Source organism: Staurois parvus, unplaced genomic scaffold (assembly GCF_062004578.1).
Source record: "Staurois parvus isolate SC_StPar_1 unplaced genomic scaffold, SC_StPar_1.0 ptg000283l, whole genome shotgun sequence".
Lineage (NCBI taxonomy): Eukaryota > Metazoa > Chordata > Amphibia > Anura > Ranidae > Staurois > Staurois parvus.
The window spans coordinates 5,340,792-5,368,713 of record NW_028318079.1 but is presented as its reverse complement, the minus strand read 5'-3'; the positions used below and the strand labels follow the sequence as shown (position 1 = coordinate 5,368,713).

At 46.7% G+C, this 27,922-nt stretch overlaps 1 protein-coding gene across 1 annotated transcript in view; it reads right to left on the bottom strand.

The window, feature by feature from the left end:
- Window positions 1–27,084, bottom strand: part of LOC149458562 (uncharacterized) — a 65,467-nt gene extending 38,383 nt beyond the window's left edge. Inside the window, exon 1 of the mRNA XM_089682037.1 lies at window positions 26,838–27,084. Coding sequence (XP_089538163.1) covers window positions 26,838–27,020 — 183 coding nt within the window. The 5' untranslated portion in view covers window positions 27,021–27,084. The remainder of the gene's footprint in view (window positions 1–26,837) is intronic.
- Window positions 27,085–27,922: the final 838 nt, after the last annotated feature.

Genomic DNA, 27,922 nt, shown 5'->3' with positions numbered 1-27,922 from the left:
TACACGGTAGCCAGTCTGCTTCTAAGTTCAGCTTGTTCAATTAAATTTTGACTAAACAACCTGGAAGCTGATTGGTTTCTATGCAGAGCTGCACCAGATTTTGCATTCTCCAGTTTTAGTAAATAACCCCCTAAGTCAGTGTTTCTCAACGTTTTTTCAAGGCAACCTTTAAAATGCTTGCCAGTCTCAAGGCATCCCATTCCAAAATGTAAAATATTAAGCTAATATTTTACATCCTGTAGCAACATCAACACACGCAGAACCCCCCGCATCTCTCCCTTGTTCCCCCAACGTGACCCCAGTGCTGATGGAGTGGGGCAGAAGAATAGCAAACAAGAATGTCCTCTGGCCCCTTACATCCTCTTTATAAACCTATAATGTCATCAGTTGTTAGGCTTAATCCACCCATCGGCTTGCTGACAATTGGCGCAATTTTTAGGAATTTTGCCAAGGCACCCCTGAGGAACCAAGAAGGCACACCAGGGTGTCAGGGCATCCTTGTTGAAAAAGGCTGTCCTGAGTAATACATTTCCAGGTATTTATTACCTTTCACAGCAATGGTAATGACTTCATCTGCTTTTCTCTCCAGAAAGAAAGCTCCATCTTTATTCAGGCATCTTCCAGGATCAGCATCTGCTTCTTATGAAGTTCTTGATTGTATTCACAAATGTCTAAGGCCCCTTTCACATGGGGTGGACTCTATTATGATTAGCAGGGGATCTGTCTGCTCATCTTCTGCTGATCAGAAGAGAGCGGGCTAATGGCAAGTCCATGTCCGCTCACAGACAGAGTCCACTCTGCTCAATGGACCGGTGAGTGTAAACGGTAACCAAGAACAGCTGCACCAGATTTTGCAGATTTTGCATGAGCTAAAATTGAAGGAGTAGCTTCCATTTGGAAAAAAAACACTTCTGAGTTTGTGAGACGATAAATTTTACTGATATTTAGACTAATTACTACTGTGAACCAATTTTGATGCAATTTGCAGTGCAATTATGTAATGCAACTTTGATGTGACTTTGCTTGCATTTTGGATAAGGTTTGCCTATTCTATGTGGCCAAATCATACTGTAAATCTTATCAAAGTAGCACAGGACGCTTTCCCAAAGTTGGATTGCAGCTGCACTGCATTGACATGAACAGACACCGTAGGAAACAAAGCTATTTCCCTTGTCATGCAATTCAGTGCAATCCGATTCACATCTGAAATCACATCAGTGTGAACCAGGGCTTACTGTATTTCAATCAAAGTAAATATACAGTGCCTTGAAAAAGTATTCACACCCCTCGAAATTTTCCACATTTTGTCATGTTGCAACCAAAAACGAAAATGTATTTTATTGGGATTTTATGTGATAGACCAACACAAAGTGACACATAATTGTGAAGTGGAAGGAAAATAATAAATGGTTTTCAAATTTTTTACAAATAAATATCTGAAAAGTGTGGGGTGCATTTGTATTCAGCCCCCCGGAGTCAATACTTTGTAGAACCACCTTTCACTGCAATTACAGCTGCAAGTCTTTTTGGGGATGTCTCTACTAACTTTGCACATCTAGAGAGTGAAATGTTTGCCCATTCTTTGCAAAATAGCTCAAGCTCTGTCAGATTGGATGGAGAGTGTCTGTGAACAGCAATTTTCAAGTCTTGCCACAGATTCTCAATTGGATTTAGGTCTGGACTTTGACTGGGCCATTTTAACACATGAATATGCTTTGATATAAACCATTACATCAAAATACATTTACGTTTTTTGGTTGTAACATGACATGTTAAAATGTTGAAAATTTTAAGAGGTGTGAATACTTTTTCAAGGCACTGTATAACTATACTGTATGTTAGTCTATCTGAGCCAGAGCGACACAGATGACAAGGAGGGAATTTGACAGAAAAATAAATTCTGCCAACAAAACAAAGAACATTCCTCCTTCAATATACGGCTTTTAGCTCCTGAACACAAATTGCCAAATGGAATTAATAAAGGCAAATTCATTAACGGTCTAGCACGTCTTGCATTTCTTCCAGCTATAATTATTAGAAGTGCATTAATGAAGTGTCTTATTCAGAGAATTAATTTGATTGCTTATATTGGGTCAAGAAAAATAAAATTCCGACTGGCATCGCTCATATAAACGAAGAACAGTCTCATTGGGTACTTCGTGTCCTCCTTTGGATGAGCACTTTTAGAATTCATAAGAATATGTCAAACTTGAGAGGCTGCATGTACGTTTTCAGATGTTAAGTAGCGATGACGCTTATTTGTGAAAAAGCACATTAGAATATACTGAGGATTTATTTTAACATGTACAGAATGAAAAATGATCTTTTGGTAAGTGATTCTGCTTTAGAAGACATCTAGAGAAAGACACCCTTTTTACATAAGACTAGAGAGGATTATGGAAGAACATATGTACTTTATAAATAAAAGATAAAGGCACATAATGACAAAATTATGCCTTGCGCATTACCCACTGAACACTGAGGCACAATTATGTATGTTATTCCTATGCCTGAACTCGCTATAGACTTCTTTCTTTGTCAAGGAGCCTGTCTAGGTAAATCACAGGATCAATGATCACAACTCTTTCCACTATCAGAATAATGAATTCGATTTCAGATTTCATTTTAACAAAACAAAAGAGATGTCTACATCTTTACATTAAGGAAAATACAATCTTGTTTCTTTCAGGCTTGGGAATAATGATCTACTTGCTAGAACTCCACCTTATCCATAGCCTCTTGCTGCTAGTACAGAGAGGCCCAACAATGGACTACAGAAGACTTTGACAGTTACCAAGACAACATTCAAAGGGCCCAACAGGAAATCCGGCATCAAGGACCCATTGCCGCGAAGTGTAATTACACTTCATAATGTGCAACACGAAAACCAAAGGAAGCTGCTACTTTGGTCCATTGTGTTTGAGTGCCCACAAAAAAACAACAAACTGTATTATCACTCCTACTACATAACACTTAAAAGAATCCTCAAACCCAAGTCATATACTTTTTCAGTTGTAATATATGAATGCTTTTTTTCAAAGTATACAAACTAGTTAACTTTCCTGGCGGTATGATCATGTCAGGAAGTTTGTACCAAAAGCGGTACCATTTTTTTGCATGGAAATATGTATTTTCTTTATTGTAGGCTGTAATTTAGGAATAACTCCCTGAAATCTGTCCGAACAAGAGTCTAGTAAACATTCCGGATATGATAAAACTTGAAACACGAAATCATAAATTATAATTTAATAAATACTCATAAAAAATAATAATATAATAATACATTTAATTCAATAATATAATCAAACCAAAAACACTGAAATTTGAAATATAGCGCCAAGTTCGCACATCACTGAGCAAAGTCGCAAAATCGTTTTCAGTGTCTGATGACGAATTTCCCCCACGAATCATTATCACTCAATTCTGCAAGTGGTTCTGATTTACTATCGCTGTTCTCTAGCTGGTCTAAAACCGATTTTGACCTAAAGGGACGCTTTTTGGATGCCATGGACTTTTCTAAGTTTCCAGGCAGAAAGAACAGTCAAAATGCAGGCAGGGCACAGGACAAAGCGGGTAGGGACAAAATGTATGTGAAATGCTTTGATACAGGAATGTTTTGCTATGAAATAATCGTTTTAAAAAATTTTCTTTTTTTTAAATTTTCAAATTTGCCGCCGGTTCTGGCGCCCAAACGTCCCGACGTCACAGGGACCGGAACACGGAAGCCAGATGCCGGAATCGGCCAGAGGAGATGGCCGGGGACGCTGCAGGGGACGCGGGAGTGAAGGACAAGGTAAGCGCTGTAGGCAATCCCTGTGCAACGCTGCATGGTAAGCCCGAGTGTAGCTCGGGGTTACCGCTTTTGGTACTGAAACTTTACCCCGAGCTACACTCGGGAATATTGCCAGGGAGGTTAAAAGGCATTTTGTGGGCATCTTGTTAAACTGCTTCTGTTGAAGTTCAATTAAACCACCTTTGGTATTACATGCATGCAGTCAGGCTCCCTTTAGGCTGGATTCGCACCTTTGCATCCTTGATGTTTTGACCATCAAAATCAATGGATATGCATCAAAATGCAATGCAACATGTGTGTTAAGATGCAAATGCATCATGACGCGCATCAACACATATTCATTCATTGCAAATGGTGCTGACATTCAATACAGAGTGCATTGCATCCCACATTAAAAAAATGCATTGCGACGCGTTTCCATTGATTTTAATAGAAAACGCATCTCATGAACAATATATAGGTGTGAATCTAGCCTACAAATAAAGTGTGTGGCACATGCTTTTATTTATTTATTTATTCTTATAAAGTCTTATGCAGGTAGCATGCTGCAGTCCTGAACCGCTACCCTCACACAGAGCACAGCAGTTCAGATTTCCAGCGGTCCAACATGCCCCCTGCACGGTGTTCCATCCAACAGCGATTCAGGCTCTCTGAGCATGTAATAAAAACGTTTGGTAAATTAGGCTTTATTGATGTCTATGTATGTATTGGATACAGTAGTAAAGGATTGAAATGTATCTCTGGATGCATGGTGGGTTTAAGCTATAAAGCTCAGATGTTGGAAGAGGGGAGGCATCACAGGGGCACCTGTTAGCCTGACTAGGAGCTACATGTCAATGTACAGCTTTTGTACATCGGCCCCTTGAATGTTCTTGATTTATCTCAACCACTTTGTCATGCTTTGTAAAGTTAAAGCAGCATTAGCTGCTACGCTCTGCAATAACATTGCTAATTATCAAAGAGAGGAAAGTGTTATTATTTTTTATTATATAAATGAAAAATGATTGAACATTTTGAAAAAGAAATATATATTTTCTACTTTTGTTATAAAACATGTCCAATGAAATCTAATTTCTTCATAAATTTAGGCCAAAATGTATTCTGCGTGTCTTTGGTAAGAAAAAAAAAAAATCCCAGTAAGTGCATATTAATTGGTTTGTGTGAAAGTTATAGCGTCTACAAACTATGGTATATACAGTAGAATTTGCACAGTGCTATACTGGTAATGGCAGTGATCAGCGACTTATAGTGGGACTGTGATAGTGTGGTGGGCCATCTAGTGCTAACAGACAGTGGCAGGGAGGGACACTGACTAACTGACACTTACGTCAATAGTGAAACTAATACAGTGAAAATACTGTACACATGACATTGGCTGGGAAGGGGTTAACATCAAGGTGCAACCAAGGAGTTAACTGTGTGCCTAACAAGTGTAATGTGTGTTTGTAAACACAGAACTGTGCTGTGATTGGCTACAGCCAATCAGCAGGTATAGAGCCAAAATCATTGGCTGAAACCTCTGCCAAACTTGAGATGTAGCCAATCACAGTACAGGTCAGCAAGGAGTGCGCACACAAAAACCCGGAAGCAGGTCTTAACGTACAGATACGTCGCCTAGCCTGTAGCTGTCACCCACACGCAGTACATGTACTGTGGGTGGGCAGCAAGTGGTGAAGGCTGAATTCCAGGTGAAATAATTATTTACTCTTGTAGCTCCCCCCCTTTCCCTTACCATTGTAATGGTCAATTACTCATTTTGCCTAGGGGTTAGTAAATAAGGTGATATTGTTCCTCACTCCCTCATTGTCCAACGCTCTGGAATGTGAGTGGGCACTCTGCATCCTCATGTTCAGTATAGGGCTGTTGGTTGTGCATTGTATAAAATGACATCAGATTGCTGCGACTGGCCACAGAGGGGACCTACTGCAAGGGTAAATCTACCCCCCCATCCTGGAGTTTAGCTTTAAAGTATTTCTTACATTTTATAGCAAAAGAACCTTTTCATATACAATCTCTACAACAAAACTGTGCTGTTTTCGACATGAACATGCAATATTTCACGCAACAAAAATATATAGTTTTTTTTTAATAGACGGTAAGCTCTCACACTGCTAGCACGCCCCATACACGCCAAAATACGGCGAGAAATAAACTTAACAACAAAAGATTGTTGTTAAACTACTGCCAGCCCTGACTTTGATTTGAATATTTCCAATGCATTTAAATCCCTTTGTTCAGCATAAATATGACTACCCACTCACAATTTTGTACAATTTCTACATCTCTTCTCTGAAATGGAGGCTTAAGTAGCTCTCTCGCACTCTAATACATTTCATGTTCCATTTTCTCTTACTCCAAACTCATTTTCTATGTATCCGGAACGAACAGCAATTCACATCTATCAGCTCAAATAGCAGTTCAGCACGGCCTAGAAAGGTTTTGGAAAATACAGACCAAAATAATCCAGTGTGCTTGCTCTTAGTTCTGTCAATCCTGGTAGACAAAGAAGTCCCAGCTACCAACCACCTGTCTCTGCCTCCAGTTTGGCTACACAAAGCAGCATCAAAATTAACACTATTGATGCATTAATGGGCGCGATGTGTCTTGGTCTGCTGTGCAAAGCATCCCGATTACACGAATGGCTCTACATGATTAATGGTAAACATTACTGTTGCCTCAGATGTTTCCTTTTAGTAAATACAAACATCCTCCTGTCTTTTGTATTTGCATGCTCCGCTCAACTCCATTCTAGAGCCCTGGGGGTTTTTGCAAGCAAAGCATAATTAACTCCTGCTGTATATCACTAGGTAATATTGTTTGATCTCACATTAGTCTTAGAATGCAGCCCTGAAGGCCTGGCGTGAGATACGTATACTCAATCATTTTCTATCGCGCACTGTAAACAACCAATCCTATCAATTTAGTGCAGAACTATTATGATAGGCAGTGTAAGGACAACAGAGGATATGCTCAATATTTAGCTAGTAATGTTTATGTAAATTCGTAAGATCCATAAACAAGGTGCATGCATATACTATGAATGAACAGATGTTCTACTATATCAAGATACCTCGTTAGTTCCTTAAAGAATCGGTTCCCTGCAATAGAAGAGCTAAGCTCACCTCTTTGGTGGCCTATGTCTCCTTCCCCTATGCTAGCATTGTGTCCACAGTAGCATTTGCGTAGCCAGAGCAGAGTAGGACTGGCCATAGAGGGATTACTTTGACACAGTTGGCCAGCTAAAGCATGTATTGCAATATGTGTGAACTAAATATCCCTATCTGCTTGAAAGGGTATATACCAGTGTGCAGAGGGTCCTTCAGAATTTCTGGTGTTAATATGTGGTTACACCCCTTTAGCACCTGATGGATAAATGCATGCACTAGCTGTTGGGATTTGAGCACAGGGATCTCTTGTTTGTTGTATTGTTGGGTCAGTAGCCAGACCTGAACCTTGTAGCTCTCCCCATTGTGTCTTTTCCCTTATGTTAGCATTGTGTCCACAGTAGCACTTGCGTAGGCAGAGCAGAGTAGGACTGGCCATAGAGGGATTACTTTGACGCAGTTGGCCAGCTTCAGCATGTATTGCAATATGTGTGAACTAAATATCACTATTTATTGCATAGTCTGCTTAAAAGGGTATATACCAGTGTGCAGAGGGTCCTTCAGAATTTCCATGTCTCCTTCTGTCCCTCCCTTTCAGCCCTGCAGCCTCTGTTTGAGTCTTCAGCATTTGGCACTTCCAGGAGTGTCAGATGTCTGTGTCCTCCCCGTCTTACCCCGACCCTTACGTCACTGTATGAGTTGGAGGAAGGAACCACTGCGAGACGAGGGTCCTACCAGAGCATACTAAAGGTCGGCATACTAATTAGAAAGTATCTGACAGTCAGGCAATTAGTGCTTCCAGTAGAAATGCAGCAGTGGCAGTCTCTGATTGGTTTACTTTAATTCGCTAAACCCAAGAACAAAAAAATAATGGTATTGCAGCTTACTAGTTCCCAGAAGTGGTGGCTGCTTTAGTTTCCTTTTCTTCACATATTTGTTCCCTTTATTTAAATCTGGTAATCCCACTATTGACTCACTTTCTGTCCTAGGGTGACAACTAGGGATGCATCGATATCAGTTATTTAAGAACGAGTACCAATACTTTTTATTAAGTACTCACCGATTCCAATTACCGATACCTATTTTTTCGTGTGGTGTGATGGATGGTTCAATCCGCACTGCAAACCGCACCATACCAGCAGGGAAACTGCATGTTATTCAGACAGGAATCGCACCACATTCCTGTTCAAATCACATGCGATTCTTTGAAGTGCGATTTGAGCCCATTCATTTTGTATGGGCTCAGATTGCACCACACAAGAGTATCGGTTTTATTGATCAGAGCATTTGCACAGTTACAGGAAGGACAGGGAGTGTGTTAGAACTACATAACATCTCCCACTTATTTCCATAACAAGGTGAGGTGTTTTGTAGCCCATGGATAAAGCAGGGAACAATGCTAATTCATAACGATCCAGAGTCACAGAGTATAGAAAGTATCAGCTCACAAGATTGCTGGCTGGACAAACAGCTACTTTTTTGCATTTTGTCAAACATATATAATAAATCAATTTTCAGCTTTGTTCACACCAAATAGGTGCGCTTGGGTGCACACGTTTTTTGCGTGTATCTATAAATACCACTTCCTTAAATACAACAAGTGACAAGTTCAAAGATTCAACTAAGACAAAATCTTAAATCCCCATTTTTTGCGTGTAGCCACGTGGCACATTTTCAGTAGCTCATGAATTTTTGGTGCATATGCTAGATGTATGGGAGTACAATACAGCATCAATGGCATTGGGCATGTCTGCGGACGGCAGCGCATTTCCATATATTTCCATAAACACATACATCTGTGTTCCCACACTGCAATTGGTGTGAACCGGCCCTCAACGACATATTTAAAAAACCAAAAGATAGTAAATAATATAAATTAATTGTTAGCATTTACATATATAAAGTATCTCCCAGAAGTGAGTCCACCCCTCACATTTGTGTAAATATTTGATTCTATCTTTTCATGTGACAACACTGAAGAAATGACACTTTGCTATAATGTGACGTAGTGAGTGTACAGCTTGTATAACATGTAAATTTGCTGTCCCCTCAAAATAACTCACCACACAGCCATTAATGTCTAAACCGCTGGCAACAAAAGTGAGTCCACCCCTAAGTGAAAATGTCCAAATTGGGCCCAAAGTGTCAATATTTCGTGTGGCCACCATTATTTTCCAGCACTGCCTTAAGCCTCTTGGGTATGGAGTTCACCAGATTTTCACAGGTTGCCACTGGAGTCCTCTTCCACTCCTCCATGACGACATCACGGAGCTGGTGGATGTTAGAGACCTTGTGTTCCTCCACCTTCCGTTTGAGGATGCCCCATGGATGCTCAATAGGGTTTAGGTCTGGAGACATGCTTGGCCAGTCCATCACCTTTACCCTCAGCTTCTTTAGCAAGGCAGTGGTCATCTTGGAGGTGTGTTTGGGGTCGTTATCATGTTGGAATACTGTCCTGTGGCCCAGTCTCCACAAGGAGGGGATCATGTATCCTTCAGTATGTCACAGTACATGTTGGCATTCATGGTTCCCTCAATGAACTGTAGCTCCCCAGTTCCGGCAGCACTCATGCAGCCCCAGACCATGACACTCCCACCACCATGCTTGACTGTAGGCAAGACACACTTGTGTTTGTACTCCTCACCTGGTTGCCGCCACACACACTTGACACCATTTGAACCAAATCAGTTGATCTTGGTCTCATCAGACCACAGGACATGGTTCCAATAATCCAAGAAAACCTCTGGATATGACGCTGAGCACGTGCACGCAACCTCTTTGGTCGACCATGGCGAGGCCTGTTCTGAGTGGAACCTGTCCTGGTAAACTGCTGTATGGTCTTGGCCACCGTGCTGCAGCTCAGTTTCAGGGTCTTGGCCATCTTCTTATAGCCTAAGCCATCTTTATGTAGAGCAACAATTATTTTTTTTTTAGCTCCTCAGAGAGTTCTTTGCCATGAGGTGCCATGTTGAACTTCCAGTGACCAATATGAGCGAGTGAGAGTGATAACACCAAATTTAACACACCTGCTCCCCATTCATACCTGAGACCTTGTAACACTAACGAGTCACATGACACCGGGGAGGGAAAATGGCTAACTGGGCCCAATTTGGACATTTTCGCTTAGGGATGTACTCACTTTTGTTGCCAGCGGTTTAGACATTAATGGCTGTGTGTTGACTTATTTTGGAGGACAGCAAATTTACATGTTATACAAGCTGTACACGCACGTCACATTGTAGCAAAGTGTAATTTCTTCAGTGTTATCACATGAAAAGATAGAATAAAATATTTACAAAAATGTTAGGGGTGGACTCACTTCTGGGAGATACTGTATAACTAATTAAATTAGAGTAAAAAAGGGAAATTGTCAAGAAAATAACCAGATTTAAAGCACATTTTAGGCTAAACAAATACTTTTAAATATCATTTAAATAACATCATTTTTATTAAGTTTACATATTTAATTCTTTATGTCCCCTCTCTGTATCGGTAAGGTCAGCCAATAATGCCAACACTACTGGCTGAAATCAATTGTATTGTTCTGCCTGTGCTGGAACAGATTCCCATTGAGAATGCACAGCCACACCTCACAAAACACATCCGCCTTGATATTCTAATGCATGCAATATTGTTCCCATCTGAAATGTGACCTTGTCAGAGTGAAAAGTGGAGGAAAATTGTTCTAAAGTACTATATCATTTAGCAATTTTGAAAAACACATGCATGAAAGTTAAAGGTGAAAAGGCTTAACTCAGCCTCATTTGTATTAGGATGAATACATTCACATCTTTTACACCGGAGAGTTCTTTAGCGCATTCACTAAGCGGTGGTAAATTTCCAGCGCTCGTTCTGTTCCTCAGAAACTACAAAAAAACTTGAATAGAACTGCCAACTTTAACTTGCTGATAAATGCAAAAAATAAGGAGCTCCGTTACAGAAGGCAAAAAGTATTTTAGGCTTATTGGGTCTCTTGGGCTTGCATAAACAAGCATTGAATGCTAACGTCCGTTCTAGCACTTGAACACAAGCACTGGTGTGTACGTTTTAATGAACCTGTGAGAATAATAGTACAGGAAACGTAAAGTATTACTAAACCCAGGACCCTGCATTCACTTTATAAACTGCTAAATACCTTTTCTGAGTTAGAGCAGTCTTATGACTTCTATCAGTGTTCAGCAAAGCACCAGTTAAAGCTTGTAGGAGTTTTCTTTCAGCTCTAGGAGGATGCAAAACCACTGGCCTCTGTCCGGATAGTGTGGATTGGCCCTGTGCTAATCACATGCACTCTCCCCAAAAAAAAAAAGCCTCTCTAGCAATACACACTAAACTGAGCATGTGCAGAATGGATACGGTTCAGTCTGTCTTACCAGGAGAAACGACGTGGACATTTGAACAAGTGGAGGAACTGAGAAGACAGGATCAAACTGCCTTTTTACACAATGCAAAGGATTAACCCCTTAGATTCCACAGTTAGTATAACAAGCATGCTTTACTGCATAGACAGACTGATTTTTACTGTTGTGGGTTTAGTAACACTTTAAAGCTGAAGTGTAATCTGCTTATGTTTTGCATTCTCTGGTCACCCCCCCCCCCCAATCAATGCGCTAATGAAATTTTCCAATAGAAGCTGGGTAAAAACACACAGAACAGCGCAAACGCCAAGAGCATTACCATCATCAGCGTTTACTGAATAAAAAATTTCAATTACATACTCACAAACACACATAAAAACAGGCGTATCAGCCTAGGAACTCCAGCCATAAGTGATGTCATCCATTCATATAACAAATGGTTGGAAAGCTGATGCCATTTGGAGGTGAACCCCCTGAGCTCACTCTGAGGAGGAGGGGGTCACCCCGAAATGCATCAGCTTTCCAATCATTTGGTATATGAATGGATGACGTCGCCTATGGCTTCAGTTTCTACTGAGGGTGTTCTTTGCTTGCAACTGCATCCGCAGAACTTTGCCCAAAAGGATTATGGACTCTGGCGGGAACGCAATGTCTCGCTTCTTCCTGTTGCCTCTCTGGAGGTCCCTCGGGTGGGACACCTGGGACAGTTCCATCCCCTACAACTGGGACACTCCTTGGTACTACTTGGATACCTTCAAGTTCATCAGGGAGCAAGGGCTGCAGGGAGTCAAGCCTGACTTGTGGAAACCAAAGACCATCTACAAGCTCATCCGAGCCAGCGACATTTTGGAGTCGGTTCCAGGCCTGCCTTCGGACACCTGCAAGGTGGTCTGGAGGAATGTTTCTTCCAACATTCTCACCAACAGGCACAAAGACCTGGCATGGATGGCAATCCAACGAAGGTTGCCTCTCAGGACATTTATGCATGCCAGGAACCTGAGCAGATACAGACACTGCCCCTTCTGCATCATCCATGAGGAAACGTCTCACCACGTTTTCTGGGAGTGCTCATTTGCTCAGGCCCTGTTACCTGAACTCAAGGACTTTGTACCACAGACAGCCATCACTCACTTTGGGGTGTTGAATGGACTATTCTGTGGGACTTTTTCTCTGGAGGACATTGACGGCGCCTGGCGGGTGCTGTGCTGTTTTAAAGACGCTTTATGGTGCGCCAGAAAGCGCCTCATCCACCAGCGGGAGAGGACGTCCATTGAGGACTGCCGCAGACTGATCCTCAGTCTGCTCAGAGACTATTCCTTGATGGACTTTAAGGAGGAAGAGGACGTCTGAAGATTTCCCCCTTCCCCCTACTCCCCCTTGCGTGTCTTTGTCTTTTCAATAAAGCTTCGGGCCTGTGTTTCCCCCCCCCCCCTTTTCCCCCCACCCCCCACACACCCGATGCCTATTGTTGATCGTAATATTCGGTTTTCGTTATTGCATGCATTAGTATTATTAGGAAACGTAATGTGTATTAGGATGCTATAGTTTCGGGGTAAGCGGCGTCATGCATGACGTGGTGGTCGGGGGGATTCATCCTCTACGCACATCACGTCAGGCATCATACCGCTGAGCGAATGTATTTATTTCTGAATGTATTTATCGTATGCTTGGAACTATATTGCTATGTGGTGCGCTGCGTCGCAGTACAGGGTGAGATGTACCCCGATTACAAGTATCATGTTGTTTTTGATGCTTCTGTAATAAAAGTATCTTTTCAATTTTTCAGTTTCTAGGCTGATACAGCTGTTTGTATGTGTATTTGTATGTAATTGAACTTTTTTATCCAATAAATGCTGATGGTGGTAATGCGCCAAGTGTTTGTGCTGTTCTGTGTGTGTTTTTACCTAGGAGGCTTGATGTGGAACTTCACCCCCACACTTTCAAGTATACTCGCATGCAAATCCAATGCTGTTATGCTGTAATTTGCCACTTCATTGCTGCACCTCCAGTCCCGCACCGCCATCTTCTTTCTAAGGGCTCGGTCACATGAACTTTGCTTTCTGAACAGCGAGCTGTGTTCTTATCACTCTTTAGAAAGTAATTGATAGATGATGATGAGGTGTTGTATGACCTCCTCACTTCTTGCTTTGTGTCAGGAATGGACTGGCCAGCTATGGTGGGACTCACCTGCCTTTTGATCTGCAGTACTAGGGCTGGCCAGCGGGTGTTCCCAGCAATCAGAGACTCAACTTTGCAGCCAGCTAACACCTGTAACTGATTATGCTGGGGTATTTAAGGGATGGCCAGACCCACAGACTCTGCCTTGGTGTGTGTTTGTCCTGGGCCCTGTATCCTGTTTCTGTCCTGCATCCTGTTTCTGAACCGCTGCTGACTTCTCCTGCTCTGATCCCGGCTCGCTCCTGACCATCCCTCTGTCTGACCGTCTGTACCACGCTGCTTGCTACCTGTTCTGATCCCTGGCTTGTGACCCTGACCAATCTCCGCTTGCTCCCCCTGTACCTACCTGCCCTATTGATATTGACCCGGCCTGCCTGACGACGCTTGCTTGTATGTACTGTTATCTGTGAGTGGTTTGGTTTGGTTTGTTTGCACTGTATTATGTTTTAGTATTGCACTGCGTTTATGTTTGTATTGTTAGTGTTAATAAATTATATTGTTTATAACATATCTGAGGTCTGCGTTTCCCTGCGTCAGTCACACATCTCTGGTCACACCTGGGAGCCCTGACATTACACCAAGGCCAATCCTGACCAGAAGTGGCTGCACAGGGAAGCAATCTTGGCTTGTTGATGGGAAGGATGGATCTGGATGAGGTTGAGTATTTATCTCTGCTAGTGCTTGATGACAGAGAGTATTCTTATCAGACTCTGAAGGAGTATCCCCGGGATGAACTGCTAGAATGTATACGGCTCGCTCATGTTCTAGTAGATCAGGGCACAGATTTCTCTATGGTGCAGCCATTGATTCAGGTTTGTGTTGAGTTGGTTTCATCTGGTTCCCCCGAATGCAGGGATGAATTTTTGCCACCATTTAGTGCAGACCAGGTTGAGTCCCTGGTGTGGTTATTAGAGGATGATGTGGGTTACTTTCTGGAGCGTTATTCCACATGTTCACCACAGACACTAAGAGATTGTATAAACGCAGTGCAGTCATTGACCAGACAGGCTTTGTGTAAGCTCAGCTTTGTTCAACCCCTACTGCAGACATGGACAGACTTGTTGCACCCAGCCTCAGTCAGCTTACAAAAACCCAGTCCTGCTTCTAACTCTACTCCTGTATTCCCACCAGTTCTTCCAGTTACAGCCCAGTATACTTGGCTATCTACCGCATGTCAGTACCCTGTTCCCACTCGCTGCACCTATCCTGCCTTTAACCCTGTAAAAAAGCCCTCTGTAGCAACTGCTCCCTCTCCTGTTCCATCCTCCAGTTTTTCTCTGTCTCCAGCTGCTCCATTCGTTTGCAGACCTGCGTTTACTTGCAGTGCTCCAGTAGTTAAAACCAGAAAAAAGCGAAAATTCTTTCCAACCAATACCATCCTGCCAGTATCCAAACCGGTGAACCTGCCTTCCGTGACTCAGCCGGATGCCTCTCTTCAGCCGGATGCCTCTCTTCAGCCGGATGCCTCTCCTCAGCCTGAAGCCTCTCCTCAGCCTGAAGCCTCTCCTCAGCCTGAAGCCTCTCCTCAGCCTGATGCCTGCATTCAGCCTGATGCCGCTACTCAGCATGATGAACTGATCCAGCCCGACGATCCTATTAGGCCAGTTGACTCGATGCCCGCTGTTGATCCAGATGATCCGGTACCTGATCCAGTGCCCGCTGTCGTGCCAATTGACTCAGAGCCCGCTGTCATACCTGGTGACCCGGTGCCCACTGCCTTGCCAGATGACGCGGTGCCCGCTGGCAAGCCAAATGACCTGATGCCTGGTGACCCAGTGCCCGCTGTCATACCTGGTGACCCGATGCCCGCTGTCGAGCCAGACAATCCGATACCTGATGACCCGGTGCCCACTGTCGTGCCTGTTGACTCGGAGCCCACTGTCTTGCCAGACGACTCGGTGCCCGCTGTTCTGCCAGACGACTCGGTGCCCGCAGTCTTGCCAGACGACTCGGTGCCCGCAGTCTTGCCAGACGACTCGGTGCCCGCAGCCTTGCCAGACGACTCGGTGCCCGCAGCCTTGCCAGACGACTCGGTGCCCGCAGTCCCGCCAGACGACTCGGTGCCCGCAGTCTTGCCAGACGACTCGGTGCCCGCAGTCTTGCCAGACGACTCGGTGCCCGCAGTCTTGCCAGACGACTCGGTGCCCGCAGTCTTGCCAGACGACTCGGTGCCCGCAGTCTTGCCAGTTGACTCGATGCCCGCAGTCTTGCCAGTTGACTCGATGCCCGCAGTCTTGCCAGTTGACTCGATGCCCGCAGTCTTGCCAGACGACTCGATGCCCGCAGTCTTGCCAGATGACTCGGTGCCCGCAGTCTTGCCAGGCGACTCGGTGCCTGCTGTTCCGCCAGTTGACTCGATGCCCGCTGTTCCGCCAGTTGACTCGGTGCCCGCAGTCTTGCCAGACGACTCGGTGCCCGCAGTCTTGCCAGACGACTCGGTGCCCGCAGTCTTGCCAGACGACTCGGTGCCCGCAGTCTTGCCAGACGACTCGGTGCCCGCAGTCTTGCCAGACGACTCGGTACCCGCAGTCTTGCCAGACGACTCGGTGCCCGCAGTCTTGCCAGACGACTCGGTGCCCGCAGTCTTGCCAGACGACTCGGTGCCCGCAGCCTTGCCAGACGACTCGGTGCCCGCAGTCCCGCCAGTTGACTCGATGCCCGCTGTTCCGCCAGTTGACTCGGTGCCCGCAGTCTTGCCAGACGACTCGGTGCCCGCTGTTCCGCCAGTCGACTCGGTGCCCGCAGTCTTGCCAGACGACTCGGTGCCCGCAGTCTTGCCAGACGACTCGGTGCCCGCAGTCTTGCCAGACGACTCGGTGCCCGCAGTCTTGCCAGACGACTCGGTGCCCGCAGTCTTGCCAGACAAGTCGGTGCCCGCTGTTCCGCCAGTTGACTCGATGCCCGCTGTTCCGCCAGTTGACTCGGTGCCCGCAGTCTTGCCAGACGACTCGGTGCCCACTGTCGTGCCTGGTGACTCGGTGCCCGCCGCTTCGTCTGGGGGCCCGAGACCTGTTGCTCCGCCTGAGGGCCCGAGACCTGTCGCTCCATCTGGGGGTCCGGCGCCCGCCGCTCCGCCTGAGGGCCCGAGACCTGTAGCTCCGCCTGGGGGTCCGGCGCCCGCCGCTCCGCATGGGGGTCCGGCGCCCGCCGCTCCGCCTGGGGGCCCGATGCCTGTCGCCCCGCCTGGGGGCCCGATGCCTGTCGCCCCGCCTGGGGGCCCGATGCCTGTCGCCCCGCCTGGGGGTCCGATGCCTGTCGCCCCGCCTGGGGGTCCGATGCCTGTCGCTCCGCCTGAGGGCCCGAGACCTGTAGTTCCGCCTGGGGGTCCGGCGCCCGCCGCTCCGCCTGGGGGTCCGAGGCCTGTCGCCCCGCCTGGGGGTCCGATGCCTGTCGCCCCGCCTGGGGGTCCGATGCCTGTCGCCCCGCCTGGGGGTCCGATGCCTGTCGCCCCGCCTGGGGGCCCGATGCCTGTCGCCCCGCCTGGGGGCCCGATGCCTGTCGCCCCGCCTGGGGGCCCGATGCCTGTCGCCCCGCCTGGGGGTCCGATGCCTGTCGCTCCGCCTGAGGGCCCGAGACCTGTAGTTCCGCCTGGGGGTCCGGCGCCCGCCGCTCCGCCTGGGGGTCCGAGGCCTGTCGCCCCGCCTGGGGGTCCGATGCCTGTCGCCCCGCCTGGGGGCCCGATGCCTGTCGCCCCGCCTGGGGGCCCGATGCCTGTCGCCCCGCCTGGGGGTCCGATGCCTGTCGCTCCGCCTGAGGGCCCGAGACCTGTAGTTCCGCCTGGGGGTCCGGCGTCCGCCGCTCCGCCTGGGGGTCCGAGGCCTGTCGCCCCGCCTGGGGGTCCGATGCCTGTCGCCCCGCCTGGGGGTCCGAGGCCTGTCGCCCCGCCTGGGGGTCCGATGCCTGTCGCCCCGCCTGGGGGTCCGATGCCTGTCGCCCCGCCTGGGGGCCCGAGACCTGTAGTTCCGCCTGGGGGTCCGGCGCCCGCCGCTCCGCCTGGGGGCCCGAGGCCTGTCGCCCCGCCCGGGGGCCCGGTGCCTGTCGCTCCGCTGCCTGCTGCTTCGCCTGGTAGCCCGATGTGCCTCTGCCCGATGTGCCTCTGCCCGGAGTCCTGCCCGATGTGCCTCTGCCCGGAGTCCTGCCCGATGTGCCTCTGCCCGGAGTCCTGCCCGATGTGCCTCTGCCCGGAGTCCTGCCCGATGTGCCTCTGCCCGGAGTCCGGCCCGATGTGCCTCTGCCCGGAGTCCGGCCCGATGTGCCTCTGCCCGGAGTCCAGCCCGGTGTGCCTCTGCCCGGAGTCCAGCCCGATGTGCCTCTGCCCGGTGTGCCTCTGCCCGGAGTCCAGCCCGATGTGCCTCTGCCCGGAGTCCAGCCCGATGTACCGCTGCCCGGAGTCCTGCCCGGTGTGCCAGTCTTTGATATCCCGCCAGTTACCAGACCCGGGTGGTGGAACATTTTTCCCAGCTAGGACTGTTTGGAGCGTCCTGAGGCCGCTCCTTGAGGGGGGGGTACTGTCAGGAATGGACTGGCCAGCTATGGTGGGACTCACCTGCCTTTTGATCTGCAGTACTAGGGCTGGCCAGCGGGTGTTCCCAGCAATCAGAGACTCAACTTTGCAGCCAGCTAACACCTGTAACTGATTATGCTGGGGTATTTAAGGGATGGCCAGACCCACAGACTCTGCCTTGGTGTGTGTTTGTCCTGGGCCCTGTATCCTGTTTCTGTCCTGCATCCTGTTTCTGAACCGCTGCTGACTTCTCCTGCTCTGATCCCGGCTCGCTCCTGACCATCCCTCTGTCTGACCGTCTGTACCACGCTGCTTGCTACCTGTTCTGATCCCTGGCTTGTGACCCTGACCAATCTCCGCTTGCTCCCCCTGTACCTACCTGCCCTATTGATATTGACCCGGCCTGCCTGACGACGCTTGCTTGTATGTACTGTTATCTGTGGGTGGTTTGGTTTGTTTGCACTGTATTATGTTTTAGTATTGCACTGCGTTTATGTTTGTATTGTTGGTGTTAATAAATTATATTGTTTATAACATATCTGAGGTCTGCGTTTCCCTGCGTCAGTCACACATCTCTGGTCACACCTGGGAGCCCTGACACTTTGAACCCTTGAAGCCTGAAAGTAAGATGGAGTATAATACCAGCCGCCACCGAGAACCAAAGCAACATGCCCATGGCATACGTACACCCTGGCGACTGTGGCTACAGGGGGTAGTAGTTAAGGAGCAGTAAAAACATGGCTCAACCGTGGGGTTTTACTGCCCCTTAACCACTTGCATGTATCAGCCCTAATGTTAAAGGAAGCTAGCTGTCTTCCCCAGGTACTTACAGCCAGCCCCATGAATATGTGCTGCCAGTCTGCCCTCTTACAGTGCTTTATTGTCTCAGCTGATGCCCTCTGGTAAATGAGACCTGGATATCTCAGGAGGCCCCAAGAGCGGGGTACGCAACATTCTCAACTGGTCCAGAGTGGCAGAAACTGGGGTGTAGTGGGAATAAAAAAAAAAAACACGGAACCTTACCTAGATTGCAGAGGGCTGCAGGGTACAAAGTGCTTTTTTGGTATGAAGATCCTCCTTAGTCCTCATGCCTGATGCCACATAATGTATCATCCTGGCATATTTTTCTGCCTGGGAGTCACAGATGATACATACGTATGTACTTCATAGTACAGATGGACAATGATCCAAAACACACTGCAAAAGCAACCCAAGAGCTTTTGAAGGAAAAGAAGTGGAATATTCTGCAATGGCCGAGTCAGTCACCTGATCTCAAGCCAATTGAGCATGCATTTCACTTGCTGAAGGCAAAACTAAAGGCAGAAAGACCCACAAAGAACAACTGAAGACAGCAGCAGTTAGAGCCTGGCAAAGCATCACAAAGGAGGAAACCCAGTCCATGGTAATGTCATGATTGTATTCAATTGTCCAATTACTTTTGGTCCCTTAAAAAAGGGGGGGTGGCTACTCTTAAGAGCTGTAATTCCTAAACCCTTCCTCCAATTTGGTTGTACATACCCTCAAATTAAACCTGAGAGTGTGCACTTTCAGCCCATATTCATTATATAACTATAGCTTGAATATGTTATGGTAAATTCCTGAAAAAAACTAAAATAGTACCTGTGTCCAAATATAGATGCATGTTATTTGTAGTTTATACCCGTAGTACAGCCCCGAAACAATAGTGCGCATTTTGCTGATTTTTATCCTACCTAAAACATACTGAAATTAATTTAAAAAAATGCTTTAAAAAAAAAAAAAAATCCTTCCCAAAAAATACTGACCATGCCTTTGACCCTTACTTGACCCAAACACTAACCCAGGCGCTGATCTAGATCAATCCTTGACCTCCTAGCTATTTTATCTATTTTTAACAAACATTTGTTTATAGCTTCTTCCTGCAAAGAGAGGAATATACAATGTATCTCTCTCTCCATCCAGAAAGTAAACACAGGGGCGTGCTGCACAGTGATTGATCACTGTGATAGCCAATCAGAGGTTATCACAGCGATCAGGTAACCCGGAATGTGAAGTCTCAGGTCCCTGTTATTACTAAAGGACTCAGAGCTCCTGGTGAGAGCGTGATCTCTGTGCTGGGAGCGCTCTGTGCGGTGCACTCCCAGCACAAAGATGCACATATATGTGGCCCCATGGAAAAATAGCCCAGTCCAGTGAGGCTGCATATATGCGTACTGTAGGTGGGAATGAGTTAAAGTGATTGTAAAATTAAATTTTTTAAAACATACCAAACATGTTATACTTACCTGCTCTGTGCAGAATGGCCTCAACCCTCCTATCTAGGGGTCCCCCACCAGCGCTCCTGGCTCCTTATTTTCTTGGTGTGCCACCATAGGAAGCAGCTTCCGATGGTGGCACACTTGCGGGCTTGATCCCTGCATCCATAGACACAGTGCAGCTCAGCCCCGCCCACCACTACCTTGCAACAGGATTTGACTGACAGCAGTGGGAGCCAATGGCTCCTCCTGCCTCAGCAAACCCTGTGAGAGTGAGGAGAGCCGCTACAGTTGTACACAGTGCTGGATCCAGTGAGGACTCAGGTAAGTATAAGGGGGGTGATGCTGCTACCTAAACACTGTTTTCCTTAAAGCGGAGTTTCACTCAAAAGCTTGTTTGCCTCCCCCCCTTCACTGCCATATTTGGCACCTTTTGGGGGGGAAGGGGGAGCAGTTACCTGGTTCCATCCTCTGGAACTCCATACCGCAGTATTTCTGCTCAGCCCCCACCCTGTCTACCTCTAGGCGATCTTTGAAAACTCACTTATTCAGGGAAACCTACCCACCTCCACCTAAGAACTGTACTTGAGCCACCTCAATCAGAACATTTGTACCACCTCCCCCTACCTTTAGATTGTAAGCTCCACGAGTAGGGCCCTCCTATTCCTTCTGTACTGAAATGTATTGTAATTGTACTGTCTCCCTTATATTGTAAGGCACTACGCAAACTGTTGGTGCTATAAATCCTGTATAATAATAATACCCGCTACCACTTCCAGCTCAGTTTGCCATTGCAAAGTGAGACGAAAGTTCGGCCACCTCCTCCCTCCAACAGTCTCCTGGGAACTTTCACAGGTCCCAGAAGATTGCCGGACCAATCAGAATGCGCAGCACGGCTCGCGCATGCACAGTGGGCACCTGGCTGTGAAGCTGCAAGCTGACACAGCCTGGTGCCCACACTCGTGATGCCCGCGCCGAGAGAAGAGGCAGAGAAGTGACGGTGCAAGTGAGCACATCGCCAGACCCCAGGACAGGTAAGTGTGTGTTTATTCAATCAGCAGCTAGTTTTTGTAGCTGCTGACTTTTAATAAACACGTAACTGACTGGAACTCCGTTTTCATGCAGGGAATGCATTAAGGTAAAAATTGTTAGCCTTTGGAACCACTTTCAAAATGTCCTTGCTATTGTTGTAGGCCTATATTGTATGCCTGACTGAAAAACTTCCCGAGATGACCTTGTTGCTAGGACATTGCTAAGACACTAGTAAAAAAATAAACTAAAAGAATGTATAAATGTTAGTGGGTTCTGCTACACTACCTTAGTGCTGTCCAGTAACCAAAAGAACATAGACTAAGTAAGGGGTGTGTGAACAAGGTGTTCACAGAAAAGCGGTTACAAAAAAGTACAATGAGGTAAACCAACACATAATAGTGTAATGCTTTTATTAGCAAGGATACAATGTATACCAAATATTAGTGAAAAATACACTGCATAGTAACCATCACCTCACCTCAGACAATGTAGTCTATACAACCTACAACAACAATAAAAAAAAGAGATGACATAGTATGGTCATAAAATACAGGTGAAACTCGAAAAATTAGAATATTATGCAAAAGTTAATTTATTTCAGTAATGCAACTTGAAAGGTGAAACTAATAAATGAGATAGACTCATTACATGCAAAGCAAGATAGTTCAAGCCGTGATTTGTCATAATTGTGATGATTATGGCTTACAGCTCATGAAAACCCCAAATCCACAATCTCAGAAAATGAGAATATTACATGCAATCAATAAAACAAGGATTGTACATAGAACAATATCGGACCTCTGAAAAGTATAAGCATGTATATGTACTCAGTACTTGGTTTGGGCCCCTTTTGCAGCAATTACTGCCTCAATGTGGCGTGGCATGGAAGCTATCAGCCTGTGGCACTGCTGAGGTGTTATGGAAGACCAGGATGCTTCAATAGCGGCCTTCAGCTCTTCTGCACTGTTCGGTCTCATGTCTCTCATCTTTCTCTTGGCAATGCCCCATAGATTCTCTATGGGGTTCAGGTCAGGCGAGTTTGCTGGCCAATCAAGCACAGTAATCCCATGGTCATTGAACCCAGTTTTGGTGCTTTTGGCAGTGTGGGGAGGTGCCCAGTCCTGCTGGAAAATGAAGTCAGCATCCCCATAAAGCTCGTCTGTGGAAGGAAGCATGAAATGCTCCAAAATCTCCTGGTAGAAGGCTGCGTTGACCCTGGACTTAATGAAGCACAGTGGACCAACACCAGCAGATGACATGGCTCCCCAAATCAACACAGACTGTGGAAACTTCACACTGGACTTCAAGCATCTTGCAGTGTGTGCCTCTCCATTCTTCCTCCATACTCTGGGTCCTTGGTTTCCAAATGAAATGCAAAAGTTGCTCCCATCAGAAAAGAGGACTTTGGACCACAGAGCAACAGACCAGGTCTGTTTTTCTTTAGCCCAGGTAAGACGCTTCTGACGTTGTTTGTTGTTCAGGAGCAGCTTGACAAGAGGAATATGACATTTGAAGCCCATGCCCAGGATCCGTCTGTGTGTGGTGGCTCTTGATGCACTGACTCCAGCCTCAGTCCACTCCTTGTGAAAGTCCCCAACACTTTTGAATGGCCTTTTCCTGACAATCCTCTCCAGGCTGCGGTCATCCCTGCTGCTTGTGCACCTTTTTCTTCCACACTTTTCCCTTCCACATAACTTTCTATTAATGTGCTTTGATACAGCACTTTGGGAACATCCAACTTCTTTTGCAATTACCTTTTGAGGCTTTCCCTCCTTATGGAGGGTGTCAGTGATGGTTTTCTGCACAACTGTCAGGTCAGCAATCTTTCCCATGATTGTGATTCCTACTGAACCAGACTGAGAGACCATTTAAAGGCTCAGGAACCCTTTGAGGGTGTTATGGCTTAATTAGCGGATTAGAGTGGGACACTTTGAGCCGAGAATATTGCACCTTTTCACAATATTCTAATTTTCTGACATTGTGGATTTGGGGTTTTCATGAGCTGTAAGCCATAATCATCACAATTATGACAAATCACGGATTGAACTATCTTGCTTTGCATGTAATGAGTCTATTTCATATATTAGTTTCACCTTTTAAGTTGCATTACTGAAATAAATGAACTTTTGCACAATATTCTAATTTTTCGAGTTTCACCTGTATAATTGTGCTAACATGACAATGACACTTCTGTCTTCTGCCAAATTGCAACAATTACATCAGGGTGCACCTCCGGTATATGCACTGCGGACCTGGTGTGTGAGTAAACAAATGAAACCAGCTGGGTATGGATGATAACAATGGCAGATATCAGGTATATACAATCCAATCACAGTGAATAAGTGATTGCAGTCCCGGAGAATAGGGTATATCACTTCATACAAATTAAATCCAGGCACCTGAGTCAGGGCTTGCAAAGTTAATGAAAGATAAAGAGTGTGCAGATGGCGGCACTGAATGGCATAAGCATCAACCGGATGAAACATCACCTGCTTGGCAGGTTGCTGGAGTTAATGTCAATAAGGAACTTTCATAGAAATGATCCAATGTGTGCTGTAAAGAAATCCTTACTGGCAATATATGGTAGCGTGTGGCGAGCAGTTCACCCTCTGTGAAAGTGCTGTGTCGCAGGGGCATGAACAGGGTGTAAGAACTCACTACTAATCTAATCACTCTTGCTGATAGTAGACAAGTTCACCCTTGCTTCAATAGATGTAATCCTTGATGGGAGTCCGTATAGCGGCCGCCTAAGATTGAGATTCCTACGGGCAACGCCCTGCCACAAAGTCAGTGCGCCATCAATCAATAGTCTGCATTGAATGGTCTTACTATGACTCCTCATGTCACTTACCAAGAAAGTGTGCGTCGCCCTGATGGACAAGGCCAGCCATGGTGTCAACGCGTTTCACCGATGGGCGTATCTTACTCATTTTCGTAAGGACCTGACAAAGCCGAGTAAGATACGCCCTTCGGCGAAACGCATTGACGTCATACATCAGTGACGTCACGGCTGGCCTCGTCCATCGGGGCAACGCACACTTTCCCGGGAAGTGATATGAGGAGTCACAGCAAGATCAATCAACACAGACTATTGATTGACGGCGCACTGACTTTGCCCGTAGGAGTCTCGATCTTAGGCGGCCGCCATACGGACTCCCGTCAAGGATTACATCTATTGAAGCAAAGGTGAATTTGTCTACTATCGGCAAGAGCAGGTGGTGAGTTCTTACACCCTGTTCATGCCTGTGCGACACGGCACTTTCACAGAGGGTGAACTACTCTCCACACGTTACCATATATTGCCAGTAAGGATTCCTTTACAGCACACATTGTATCATTTCTATGAAAGTTCCTTATTGACATTAACTCCAGCAACCTGCCAATCAGGTGACGTTTCATCCGGTTGATGATTATGCCATTCAGTGCCGCCATCTGCACACTCTTTATCTTTTATTAATTTTGAAAGCCCTGACTCAGGTGCCTGGGTTTAATTTGTATGAAGTGATATTATTATTATACAGTATTTATAAAGCGCCAATAGTCGGCGCTGTACATTACAAAGGGGGACAGAACATGTGACAGAACAATACCAATACAATGCAAAATATGAGGGGATCGAGGGCCCTGCTCTTTTGAGCTTACAATCTAGGAGGGAGGGGATGGTGGCACAGGAGGAGATAGCTGTGGGGGATGGAGTGGTAGGAGGAGCGGAGGAGGTCGGCAAGTTAGCAGGGGGTGGGGTAGGCTTCCCTGAAGAGATGGGTTTTCAGGGTGCGCCTAAAGGAGAGGAGAGTAGGTGATAATCTGATGGGTTGGGGCAGGGAGTTCCAGAGGATGGGTGACACCCTGGAGAAGTCCTGGAGGCGGGCATGGGAGACCAGGGAACTAGAGAGGAGGTCTTGTGAGGAGCGGAGTGTGCGTGCTGGGTGGTACTTGGATATTAGGTCAGTGATGTAGCTCGGGGCAGTATGGTGGACAGCTTTGTACGTCAGTGTTAGGATTTTGAATTTGATATACCCTATTCTCCGGGACTGCAACCACTTATTCACTGTGATTGTATTGTATATACCTGATATCTATCATTGTTATCATCCATACCCAGCTGGTTTCATTTGTTTACTCACACACCAGGTCCGCAGTGCATATACTGGTGGTGCACCCTGATGTCATTGTAGCAATCTGGCAGAAGACAGAAGTGTCATTGTCATCTTAACACAGTTTTATTCTATGGCCATGCTATGACATCTCTTTATTGTTGTTTTAGGTTGTATAAACCAGTGTGCCTCAACCTTTTTTCAGTCAAGGCACCCTCTCAAATTATGAACAGTCCCGAGGCACCCTATTCTAAAATGTAACAAACAATTCTAATAGTTTTATATAACACAGCAACATCCACACATGTAGGACACCCAACATTAGAGGTGATTTATTCTTCCAATTCAAATACACTTTTGCGCACTGGTACTGACTAGTATTACAATGTTTCTCTCAGTTTTGCTTCATCACAGAGCCAATGTGACTCCAGCACTGATGGAGAGGGGCGGGGGAGGGTCAAACTTGGATGCTGTGCAGGCAACTGACATTCTCCTTATCAACTGATGATGTCATTGGTTGTCAGGACGCTGGCGGCTAGAAGGTCGTAATGGTGCACAATGAAAACCTGTGGGTTTGTGTAACTAAAAGTCAGGCTTCTTCCACCCGCTGGCAACTTTTAGACATTTTGCCAAGGCACCCCTGAAGAAACCTCAAGGCCCCCTGGTTGAGAAGGGCTGGTATAGACTACATTGTCTGGGGTGAGGTGATGGTTACTAATATTTGGTATACATTGCATCCTTTGCTAATAAAAGCATTACACTATTATGTGTTGGTTTCCCGCATTGTCCTTTTTTGTAACCGCTTTTCTGTGAACACCTTGTTCACACACCCCTTAGTCCTTGCAAAGACACTCCCTACCAGGGGCGGACTGACAACTCATGGGGCCCCCGGGCAATAGGGGATCATGGTTCCCCTGTGTCCTTGCCTAAACTCAAAAAAGCCTATGAAAAAGGTACCAGGGGCTTCTCATGGGGCCCCATACTGACCCTGGGCCCTTGGGCAGTGCCCGAGTTTCCAAATGGTCAGTCCGCCCCTGCCGATTCAATGCCCCTCCCTCCCATGTGCTCTCTCACTGTAGCCCTGAGCTTGGTCATGCTGTGACAGAGATAGCAGATCACACATGGGTGCAGCTTTGAGAGCTTGTGATGAGAAAAGCAATAATGGCTGGGAGCGTCTTAGCAACATCCTAGCAACAAGGCAGGACAGGATGATGCCATCTCTGGGAGTTTTCCAGTCAGGCTTTGGGAGGTGCATAAATGGCCTACACCTATACAAGGGTGTTTGGCGGAGCAGCACAGTACATTTTATCCACAGACCACCCTCGTCTGCATGGAGGATGTATTGGTGACGGATGTCTGCACTAGAGATGGAGGCGCAGTATCACATTTTAGGCCAGCTCACATTCAGGCAGTAAATTTAAACAGAAGTTAATTTTATTAATATGACCATCAAAGATTCAAACCAACTCCTGTCCAGGGACTAATCATGGCACTTATTATCGTCCAGCCTGGGAAGGGTTAATGCTGACGCCGGCACATTCACCTGTTGCAGAGCGTCGCCTCCGCCCAGCTGTGGCCCGGGACTCCCTGTACCCTGGAGGAGGCTCCGTGTCAGCCGCTCTCTGTTCACTCTCCAGGGACCGAGCACCGACCCGCCACCTCCGGCCTGTCCAGCCTCAGCTCCCCGGAGAACACACCACGGCCGCCACAGAAGCTGCGGCGCCATCTTGACCCGCCCGGCACCAGCTCTTAGCAGGCTGCGAAGGACGCGCAGATTGGCTGCAGCGCGCCGGAGCAAAATGCTGATTGGTGGCTTCAACAGGGAGTGGGCGTGTACTGGCGCTTACCTGAGGCAGGTGCCAGTCAGAGCGGGAAAGTTGTCAGTCACACCGGGGCGTAGTGTGTGGAGGGGGAGGAGTCACCCGACCGTGAGATTATTCTCCCTCACAGAGATATGTCGTCAACGGCTTTGGAATCCATCGGTAATATTTCTAATGATGGTTATTGTACAGTGACCCTGTCATGAGACACCTGCGGGGTGGCCGCTGTCTGCTACGTCGTTGACATGTTTCACATTCATGTTAACCACTTCAATACCGGGCACTTTCACCCCTTCCTTCCCAGGCCAATTTTCAGCACTGTCGCCGTTTGAATGACAATTGCACCGTCATGCAACACTGTACCCATATGAAATTTGTATCATTTTTAAAAATTCAAATAGCACTTTCTTTTGGTGGTATTTAATCACTACTGGGCTTTTTATTGTCTGTGCTAGAAACAAAAAACGACGCAAAATTTTTAAGGAAAATTTTTTTTTCTCTTAGTTTCTGTTATAAAGTTTTGTGAATAAGTGATATTTCTCCTTCACTGATGGGCACTGGTGATGAGGAGGCTCTGATAGGCAGAACTGATGGGCACTGGTGATGAGGAGGCTCTGATAGGCAGAACTGATGAGGAGTCTCTGATAGGCAGAACTGACGTGCACTGGTGATGAGGAGTCTCTGATAGGCAGAACTGATGAGGAGGCTTTGATAGGCAGAACTGATATGTACTGATGAGTCTCTGATAGGCAGAATTGATGAGGAGTCTCTGATAGGCTTCGCTGATGGGCACTGATGAGGCTCTGAT